This window comes from Echiichthys vipera (genome assembly GCF_963691815.1).
Source record: "Echiichthys vipera genome assembly, chromosome: 16".
Taxonomy (NCBI): domain Eukaryota; kingdom Metazoa; phylum Chordata; class Actinopteri; order Perciformes; family Trachinidae; genus Echiichthys; species Echiichthys vipera.
In genome coordinates this window covers 17,699,649-17,710,872 of record NC_139841.1, presented here as the reverse complement: position 1 = coordinate 17,710,872, position 11,224 = coordinate 17,699,649, and the positions used below count along the sequence as shown (strand labels likewise).

Genomic DNA, 11,224 nt, shown 5'->3' with positions numbered 1-11,224 from the left:
AATGCCTTTCTGGTGTGTGATATATTAGCAATGACTTGCATCCAGTAGGTCGTTTTTGTTTATATAGCCTATACATTTTAACAAATACGATAAAGATGAACGTTTGACAGATATTTTATAAAACTGAGTTGCATATTAAATTGGGCCAAACAGCGAGGGTGGCCTAAAGCGTATACACACAGCTTTTAATGGTGTATTCAATACTGAGATATTACAATGATCATTAATATCATATTCATATATTTATACATCATATGTTCATGATAAACATACATTTTGATGGCACATCCTTCAGCTCAATTGTATCTGTGCATGGCTACCTTGCCTAAGTAAGCCTACTGTATCATCAATGTTGTGTAACATATTTTCCCACACATTTATCTTTGCTAATAACACATTGCATTCATGTATACTGTATATTTTCAGACGTATTTGAAGAAAAAAAAAAGTTGGAAAGATTATGAAACAATTTGGTGGACCCCCTGCAGTAACGCTGGGGACCTCCTGGGGGTACCGGGCCCCCTGTTTAAGATCTCTGCGATAACAAACAGCAGCGCCACGCCTGTCACACTTACGCACGCATGCGCAGTCAGAGCGTAGTCGTGGGTGGAGATGATTTTCTTGTTTATTTTCGTGGCCAGTTAACCAATAAAACGGGTTGGTATTTAAATAGTGTTATTATTATTATTATAGTTTTACAGACAGAAGATACACGGGTACGCATTTTGCTAATGTGATGTTGTAACATTTCATGAGGTAGCGGATTAGGGCCATCACAGAAGAAGCTTTGACAGCGGGCTAGCGTTAGTTAGCTGTTAGCGTATGTGTTAGCTCGCTAGCCTAAATATCATCAATGCAAGCTAGTTAATTAGCACATCAACATTTTGATAGCTAATGCCAGTCGCGTATCATCTTGCACCACTGGGACTAACGCTACTGCGCGGAGAAGTCACTCTGAAGTCCACACATCGGTTTGTGTGTGATTCAGGTAATGTGAGGAGACGAATGCTTCCTAACTGCCGCTAACGGTATTCTACGGCAAGCCCTGTGACAGCTAACGCGACCAGAGACACAACATTAGCTGGGCAATAACATTAGCTGGGCAATGTTGTTCTTTCATAATATTTCGCAACAACTCTCTACATATTAAAAATATGCATTCACTTGAAATAGTCGTACATTAGAGCTGAGCGTTATACTTACGGTCGGGGTAGGTTACACACGACTGAGGCTATAAGAGGAAGGGTATGTTACCTGTGTTTATTAGCTATTTACCACCTAGGCTACGTTTGCTGTGAGAATAAATGCTCTTTAAATCCGAACATTAACCTAATGTTCATTTAATCTTAATTTTAATATGATGAACTCGCTACAGAAATTGAGGAAACGTCGTTTTTGATGCCATAAGAATGTTTTGTTTTGCATTTCAACCTAGATTTCATAGCCATAATTGCAGAGGACGACCAGTGAGAGTTTCTGTAGTTTAATGCAGTGGTTTTGTAATGTTGTATTGTTTCGTATCACATTGAGCTGACTATGTTCACTGAGTATTAAATGAAAGATGCCTAGACAACCTAAAACATGTATCAGTAGAGGTTTTGAAAGTGGCCTAAAAAACACTTTTTTCCCACCAGACGTGGCTGAAATGTTATATAACTGTCGTCTGTCATTGTAAAGGTACATTAGATTGTCTTCAGAGAAGGCTGAACATGAACAATCCCTTATCTTCATACACCTGGCCTCCCCTTAGTCGCCATACCCATCTGAACTCTGTCATGATCATCTACTTTTCTTCTGTTTTAGGTTGCTAATCTTGGGCAGCATTGGATCAACAGTACTTTCACTTTGACACTTCTACTGATAAAGGCATAGAGGATACGGCTTAAAAGGCTCCCCAAGGTTGAAACCTAAGGAGCAAGATGTCTATCACAAACACTCCCACAAGTAATGATGCCTGTTTGAGCATTGTGCATAGCCTGATGTGCCACCGACAGGGAGGAGAGAGTGAAAGCTTTGCTAAGCGAGCTATTGAGAGTCTTGTCAAGAAGCTCAAGGAGAAGAAAGATGAGCTGGATTCCCTTATCACAGCCATCACTACAAATGGAGCTCATCCAAGCAAGTGTGTAACCATACAGAGAACTTTGGATGGGCGCCTACAGGTATAGAAGTAGATATACAGAACAAAGTTGATTTATTTATTACACTTCTTGTAATGATTGTAAGAAAAAAACACTACCTAACTTAACAGATCTTTCTCTCTGTGCTTTAGGTTGCAGGGCGTAAAGGTTTTCCTCATGTTGTCTATGCCCGACTATGGCGATGGCCTGATCTACACAAGAATGAGTTAAAACATGTGAAATATTGTCAGTACGCCTTTGACTTGAAATGTGACAATGTTTGTGTCAACCCGTACCACTACGAGAGAGTCGTCTCTCCAGGCATTGGTAAGTTAGCATCACAGGTTTGTTTGTCTTGACTGGATCTCATTGTTCTCCTTATTCCACAGTACGTTTAGTCATTATTTAGAACGACAGGTGCACCCATGATACTCCACATTCTTATGTTAATAGCGTAAATATCTGCTCTTTTTCTTGCTTTGCAGACTTATCAGGGCTGACCCTTTCAAGTTCAGGTAAGGAGGAGCCAAAGTTTAAATATTTGCTTGTTTAAGGTTTTTTTTGGATGTCAATCAGTCTTACCTATGTCTGTTGTCTTCATATAGGTCCACTCTTGGTAAAGGATGAGTATGACTTTGACAACCAGCTATCTCACTCAAGCACTGAAAGCCACCTGCAGACAATCCAGCATCCCCCGTCAAGACCTGGACCCGGTCCACAAGAGACCTTCATCAGCCCCAGTTTACTCCCCCCATCGGAGGGCAGCGGTTCAGCTACAACCTCTGCTTTCACTACCATCAGTGCTGGACCTTCAAGTGAGACCCTACACAGGGACTACAAATAAATACAAAACATAATGGAAAATACTCTATGCTGTGTTTATGCCAGTTAGAAATAAATTAATGGGATTAAGTAAAAAAACAAAAGTAAAAAAACAAAAGTCTGTAAAAATGTTTTTTTTTATTCATCAAAACTTTACAAGAGATTCCTGTTGATTAATTTGAAAGTTTAATTGGGTAAAGTCACTTTTAATGCAATAAACTTCTAATTTTAGTATTTAGCTTTATGACCTGATCAACCACACAATGACTTCAAGTTGGCACTAATTATGTGACACAACTTTTTAATTATTTATATTTATAGATCCTACCCCCAATTGGACTAGAAATGGCAGCTTCACCCCTGCAGTGCCTCAACATCAGAACGGGCATCTACAGCATCACCCACCCATGCCTCACACAGGGCATTACTGTGAGTGGATGGAAAACAAAACTCACATTAAACCGTGAAGCATTTTTTTTTTCTTCACATTACTGTGTTGTGATTTCAGAATTGCTTCAAAATTAATATTGACATGTTCTTGCAGGGCCTGTTGCCAATGAAATTGCGTTCCAGCCCCCCATATCCAATCACCCTGGTGAGTATTGAGCTGCAGATGGACAGACAATCAACATATTTATCACAGTCAGTGTAACCCATTTGACCTGAGATTGATGGTTGTTTTGTTCCAGCTCCAGATTACTGGTGCTCCATTGCGTATTTTGAGATGGATGTCCAAGTTGGGGAGACGTTTAAGGTGCCATCCACGTGTCCGATAGTGACTGTGGATGGCTACGTTGATCCATCAGGAGGGGACCGCTTTTGCTTGGGCCAGCTGAGCAATGTCCACAGGACAGAGAACATAGAGAGAGCCAGGTACTCCCCTACATACTTACATATAACGTCATATATTTATTTTGATCAATTAATGATTACTGTATGTTTTAAGGTAATACGAATTTGACACTAATGCTAAAGTGTCATTGATGTCTCACTTTTCAGACTGTATTTGCTATTTTTTCCTCTCCTTTCCCTTCCTTAGGCTACACATTGGCAAAGGTGTTCAGCTGGAGTGCAAAGGTGAAGGAGACGTCTGGGTGCGCTGTTTGAGCGATCATGCAGTGTTTGTGCAGAGCTACTACCTCGATCGAGAGGCTGGACGTGCCCCTGGAGATGCAGTTCACAAAATCTACCCCAGCGCTTACATCAAGGTGAGATATGAACGATCAGAGATATTCCAAGTAGGTGTTATTCAGATTGGCAAATGTGTGATTGCTCTTGGTACTGGCTACATTTTTCATACATACATAATCTAGTTGTAATACGATTTAAAGCTCTGATGTGACTAAGATGAGGGCTTATGTTAATGCAGTTATAGTAAGAGTTGGAGTAGCCATGATCACAGTAATATATGTGGACCCTCCCCTTTTTAGTTATAGTATTTTATATATATTAATCTAACTATGATGCAGTTAGACAGTGAAAATGCTTGAGTGTCCATTCAGTATTGTGTCATCAGATTCTTGCGTTTGTCTTGTCCCTGCCAGGTGTTTGACTTGCGTCAGTGTCACAGGCAGATGCAGCAGCAGGCAGCGACAGCTCAGGTGGCAGCAGCAGCCCAGGCAGCAGCGGTGGCCGGGAACATTCCCGGGCCTGGCTCCGTGGGAGGCATCGCCCCTGCCATCAGTGAGTGGTCATACTGCTGCACGTACCCTTCAACAAGTGTATTCTTATGATTGATTGTCATCATTGTCTATTGTGTCTAGACTAATATCAGACAATATTTCCTATGGTACTAGAATGCACAGCGATGTGAGCAATAGAATTAAAGAGCAGCATGAACAGAAGAAAAGAAACCAGCAGTGTCTGTTCATGATGAAGAAAAGAGAAACTGGAACACAGGCTGTATATTCTTAATGGATAACTATTCTGTCAGCATATCTTAACTAAATTGGACTGACTCCATTCATTCATGTGGCCTGTGCAACTGTATTGTTTAGCAAAATGTAAATACTAACACTCTGTATGTGGTGTAAACATACCTGTATATTTAATAAGAAATGACCATAGAAACTTTTACACTTATGTAGCCAAATATATTCCAAAACAGACCTCATGTGAACGAGGAAAGCAGCATGGCACTGACAATCTTATGTCTCTGGCTCCCTTCAACAATGCTAAGGAAAAAAGTTTATCAGCATTGTTGGAGGGAACCTGAGACCAAAGATTTTAGTTTCAAACTACTGCTTCCCTGTAATTGTTGTGCACATGATAAATAAAGACATTGAACGATTTTACAACATCAATTTTGTAACACCAACGAGAAGTACTGTGGTTGGCCACTTTCCAAAACATGTGGATGTGTTTGATAATAGAGATAACATAATTGTTCTGAAGCACTCAAGCCTTTGGCCGTGTTTTTGAGATTAATTGAATTAACTAATTTTAAAAAGCCAAAAAGCTAAAACATTGAAAAGTCTTAAAGATTTCTGTCAGATTTCATAATTTTCTACTTCAGTGCCATGCCGGTACTAAAATAGAAGTGAGGTGGAATAATTGTGTCTGTACTATGCACCGCTCCTCTTTTCATGTTTTCTTTTTTGATTAGAAAGTTGGAGTTGAGTTATTGCTTTAGAACAAACTTTGATTGAATGAATACATTAACAGCAGATTGCATGGCTTTATCTGTCATTGAACTTCAAACTGCTTTACAAAATGGTTTTTGCATTGGCATGCTTAGCAATTGAATTTAATTGTACATGACGAAATTAAGTCCTGCATAACTAACATCAGTACAGGCTAACATCTACACAATGAATATGTTATGTGGACTTTAGCAATGCAGGAAAACATGTGTGGCCTCATCAGAGTGGGGGATATGCATGTGACAGTAGTACTTTTCTACTTTGCTTTGTGTCTACCCGGTATATGTTCAAACTTTTACTGTGAAAGAGTAACTTAGCTAACAAGTCTCTGTAAGCTTTGGCCTATGGTGCAACATCGATCTAAAAGTTGCTGCCTGTGAATCCCCCGCAGGTCTGTCTGCTGCTGCAGGCATTGGGGTTGATGACCTGCGCAGGCTGTGCATCCTGCGGATGAGCTTCGTGAAGGGCTGGGGACCCGACTACCCACGGCAAAGCATCAAAGAGACACCCTGCTGGATCGAGATCCATTTACACCGAGCTCTACAGCTACTGGATGAAGTTCTGCACACCATGCCAATAGCTGACCCGCAACCTCTTGACTGACTTAAAAGACATGAACTGAACAAAAAAAGGGAAACAATCAGACTATAGTTAACAGACCATTCCACCTATATGCCTGGAGTGCCAATGGAGGACTGCCACCACAGGGATGTTGAGTAGGTTGAAGGAGTACGAACAAGGACGTTCAGGCCGGCAGTATACTCCAAACTTGCTGCTTTCAAATCCAACGCTGCAAGCAGTTGCCAGTATAATGAATGAGACTCCAGGTCTGTAAGTGTCAGTGACTTCCAAACGACAACATGGAGGGACATGTAAAGTACACTGGGAGGAGTTTTAGTTGTCTGGAACCAAGAGGATGAAAAAGGGAAGGGATGTATGAAGACATTGTTCACCAATTGAAATTTCACAAAAGCATGAAGTGAACAAGGCTGCGTGTCTCAAATTTCAGGTTGATACAAAAATACTCACTCTGATAGGAATTATTGAACGTGTCCATAGCGAGATTAAAAGATGCAAAAAGCCAGTTTAATTTTGCCTTGGTGCTAGAGAAAGAAATGCGGGGTGTCGAACACAAATGAGTCACGCTCAGCTGTTGTTTTTTTGGACTGTTTTGTAAGAGAGCAAACTATTTGGCTTAAAAGCAGTGAAGCCCAGCACAATGTGAAGCCTTGTATTGGATGAAATGTTATTTACCCTGTGTGAATAAACCAATGTCATTTCAGTTGGAGTATACTGCCGATCCAGTCCTCCTTCATTGGCTTCCCCCTGCTTCATGTAAGTGGAGTTTTTCACTTCTAGTAAGGACATTTATGTAAAATCATGTTATTCATTATTTCTCATCTCTTGTAAGACGTGATTTTAAATATTTTTCAGTGCTTGTTCGACAATTTTGATTTATAGTCCCCTTTTGAATAGTTGCTTTAACTGACATAAAGAGCATTTGAATTTTAGCTCAACTATTTATATTTACCATACTCTTTTGACGACATAAAACCCCCAATTTTTCAACCACCAGTCAAGGCTGTTACGACAATGAGAAGTGATGTTTTCTATAGAAGTTTTTCAAATTCCAAAATAACATTGAAATGATTAGATGTTTTTAAAAGAAAAGGTTGTTGTAACACATTTTTATCTCATCTCATCTTCATCCGCTTATCCGGGGTCGGGTCGCGGGGGCAGCAGCTTTAGCATTAACACATTTTTACATTATTTATAATTGTCATTTTTTAATTAGATGCCCACAGTGTCCATTAGCACTATTATTTTGCCTAAGTATTGTCTTGTTTCATAGTGTCATGCATGTTTACTTTTGTGTATATATATACTCAATATAATTTCTTAGCATAGTTGAAATATTTCTTTGTAATGACCTTGGTGAGACCCTTAAAAAAGTGCTCCGGCTTGTCAAACACTCACCTTAAAGCAGGTTTGAAATGTTTATTCAGCTCCATCTCAGCAAAATTGTAGACTGGAACACACTGAGTTAGAACGGTTTATGAAATCGGACTTGAAAATAAGACCCATGTGAATTATCCGTATATTTTCCTGCTTTCTGGACCTTTACCAATCACAGGTCTGCATTAAAGAAGCACCTTTCAAACCTACAGGTGGTGTATCTTTACTACTCAAAAGATACATTTGGGATGCATATTAAGTTCACTCACTACCACCCATTTTAATTTGAGTATTTTTTGATTACTTGGATGACACTTAACATAACACACTCTAGACAACAGCCGAATGAAGGACGTGAGAACTGTGAGAGGAAGTGTAAGCCATATTGATGCCAAATATACCCTGTGAAAAGGTTATCACTGCAGTCGTTTCAGTGTAACGCCGCTTGTGTAACACCACTGATTTCAGTTTTTGCTCTGCACATTTCATCAGACAATATTTTGGTATTTGGAGCTCCGTACAGCTGTTGCAGTATTTTAAACGTCCTACCTTTACAGTCATGAACCACAAAAAAGAATGATTTTTTTTTTAAGGAAATGTGTCATACATTCTGAATACATACTGAGTTTTTTATATTAGTGTTTGTGTATGAGTATGGTTGAATAAAATTCAATGGGCTAACACTTGTTTTGGGGATTCTTTATTTGGAATTGAATTTGTGTGTAGAGTTGAAATTATGAGAGGACACTTGACTTTGAACAAGAAAACGTTTATTACTGCAAAGACAAGTCACAAATTTTAAGAAAACAACACTAAGAAGCTAGCCTGAGCTGAGATCTGAAATATTCAGAAAACCAAACTACATGTGTCTTTTAATAGTTTCTATATTCATCAATACGACACACTAAATGATAATGTCCTTATAAATATAAAAGTCCCCCAATTGTCCTCGTTTTTTTATGTAAAATACACAATACAAATCACCCTACACGCATTGGTTCGCTTGCCAATTTAAGAAGAAAACTTAATGGCACACAAAAAGAGTCACATGGAATTTGTGTGTATATATTATATCAGATACTATACATTATCCAAAAAAGAGGAAAAAGAAATCACAAAAGCACTTTAGCCAACATATCTGATAAATGTTCACCAAAAGAACAAATGAAATAATTAAGACACAAATAAATATACCTTTTTTCAGATTTTGATATATACATATTTTTTATCTAGGGTGAATCCAAATAAAAACCTTCCCCAAATGCCACTGCCAAATGCTTGTGCTTGCATTAGAGCGTGCTACACATGGCCACGACTCACTAGACTGTCAAATGGCACTTGAAAACATCCAAATACAAATCTCAAAACGGGTCACAGCATTCAGAAAATATCATTTGACAAAATAAATCACGATCATGAGGAAAAAAAACATTTCATAAGAGAGCATTTTACTTACAGTAACTCTGCTTGTTCATTAACCAGTTCTGTACAATAAAAAGCCTTCTGCAGGTAATCTACTGTGTGTAAACTACTTAGTGTGTATGTGTGTGTCTGTGGCGTCACATCCAGTAAATAAATAGTCCAGTCTGAGGACAGGTCTTTATGCTTCCCTGGTGTCTTCTCAGTGGCAGCACCTGTGCAATGAAATGTCTGCTTTGATAGCCTCTATCTGTAGCCCACCAGAGACCCAATAGTCACCCAGGCCACCTGCTCTGGCCGGGCGAAATTAAAGGCACTGGAGTCTGCTATGGGTCAGTGAAGCTGCCGTTTTGTCCAGGTGAAGAGGCATCTCTTAGCTTTTGCTATGACAAGTTAAGAAATAGCTTATGTTGTTTTTTTTCTGGTTCGAAACGGGCTCCTTTGCAAACAGCTGTTAGAAAAACAATCTTACTTCTCGATTTCAAAGACACTGAGAAAAAAAGTACAATTGTGTTGGCAGCATTAGCATCAGTCCAGTGTTAGTGACCTTTGAGATGCAGAAAGCTAACTCACTGTCTGGCACGTTAAGTCTATGTATAATAAAAAGCGGGGAAAAAAATGTTTCTAGCAGCACATGGTAGGCGTGCAACACCAGAAAGCACTTATGATCCTAAAGCACACAATTAAGATTTAAAGAAAACATTGTATGTCATTTTTTACTTCAGGCACAAAATAATACAAGTTTACATCTACAATGTTGCACTTCATTTATATGACAAGGGAGCTGAGATAAAAAAAAAAAAAAAAAGGTAAAAATATCCTGCAAAATAGGTATCCTGCAAAGCCTTCATTCCTACGCGGTACGTATCATCCAGATTTACAACATAATTTAAAATTTGAAGTCACACACAACCCCATCATTTTTTATAACATCATTCTAAAAAATTCAGTGCATGTTGGTGCTCATGGGAATAGAGTTTATTTTGTTGCAGTTATTATGAGAACCCAGATTTGTGAGGAGCTCTGAAGGAAGTCAGAGATGATGTAGGGTGTAAGTTTTAGTAAGCATTAATTTTAGTATTGGACATTTGCATAACGGTACTTTACTCTGCATTCTCCCAGCACGCCTTCAACGGTTTAATACCAAAAGTCAGAGAGTAAGTTCATCCTGGTTACAGGCTGATGGAGACAAAATGCCTCAGGCCTTCAACTTCCAGCTACTTGAAGTTCATTGACCTTTTCTTGCAGACTTTTTAAATTCATTATTCATTAGCGATACAATAGGAAATCCAGATTTGTGTGTGCTCAATTCCACGATCTGATTTCATGCCAGTAGACTCGGGGTAAGGCTACATTGTGAGATGTGTACCTTATGTGTAATGGATTAGGAATGTGTCTTTGGGGTTGCCAGAATTTACTTTTCAGGTGCCTCCAAAGTGTCATGGAAATAATTTAACAAAACATCTGAGAGACCACCGACCCAGTAACCTAAATAATGTGAAGTATTTGCTTTCCACCCTCCTTTACTGGTAAGCAGGTTTTCTACACAGACCTAAAGAAAAAAAATGGCAAAGATCCCGTGTACTTCTGATATCAGTGATTATAGCACATACAGTGCCAACCCTTTTTTTTTTTACCTTTATCAACCTACATACATGACTTACAAAGAAACAAAACAAAAAAATCTTGGTCCTTCTGTACAGTAGGTCTGCCATTTCCAGTGGTATAATTCAGGATTTTTTTTCAGTACCATTAAATTATGTTGTAATGGGTAAGCATCAAAACCAAAACATAATAAATATCAATAAATAAACATTTCTGCAGAGAAATTGTGCAGACCATTTCAACAAGCATGAAAAACAATAACAAAAATCATTTTAGTAACAAAATGTTCCTATTTAGAGGATTAATCTCAATCTCCACTACATAGAATGCTATAACAGTTCAAGTATAGATGTAGTCTAATGAATCAGAAGTTAGTCCCCATGCCGTTCCCATTTCACAGTCTATGAACTAATTACAGAGGAGCTACGAAAAGAAACAATCACAAATAAAGCAACAGATATATGAAGTGTATCGTCATTATATATACTATACATATATATCTATATATCTCTTTGAATATCACAAAATATCTACTTTTGGTCCACTGTACAAAGATGATCTTTAAACAGGGAACAAAGGATGAAAGCATTCTATGGGCTAAAAACTGAAATGGAAATGTATCAGAGGTGAGAGAAAAGCAATGCAGTTTTTTCTCTATCGCGT

The 11,224-nt window shown here is 38.6% G+C and overlaps 1 protein-coding gene across 3 annotated transcripts; it reads left to right on the top strand.

Moving 5' to 3' along the window:
• Positions 1–594: 594 nt before the first annotated feature.
• On the top strand, positions 595–8,093 carry smad4a (SMAD family member 4a). 3 transcript variants are annotated; one of them, XR_014593536.1, is made up of 12 exons: positions 595–657; positions 1,804–2,159; positions 2,270–2,444; positions 2,603–2,632; positions 2,723–2,932; positions 3,261–3,368; positions 3,484–3,534; positions 3,629–3,812; positions 3,979–4,147; positions 4,484–4,622; positions 5,973–6,408; positions 6,865–8,093. XR_014593536.1 is itself a non-coding variant. In XM_083929213.1 (11 exons), exons 2-11 carry the CDS (start codon positions 1,920–1,922, stop codon positions 6,182–6,184), a joined length of 1,518 nt encoding a protein of 505 aa, XP_083785339.1. In that variant the 5' UTR covers positions 595–657; positions 1,804–1,919; the 3' UTR covers positions 6,185–8,093. The 3 variants fall into 3 exon arrangements, 1 of the variants encoding a protein (XP_083785339.1); XR_014593537.1 differs by having other exon boundaries at positions 5,973–6,412; XM_083929213.1 differs by having other exon boundaries at positions 5,973–8,093.
• Positions 8,094–11,224: the final 3,131 nt, after the last annotated feature.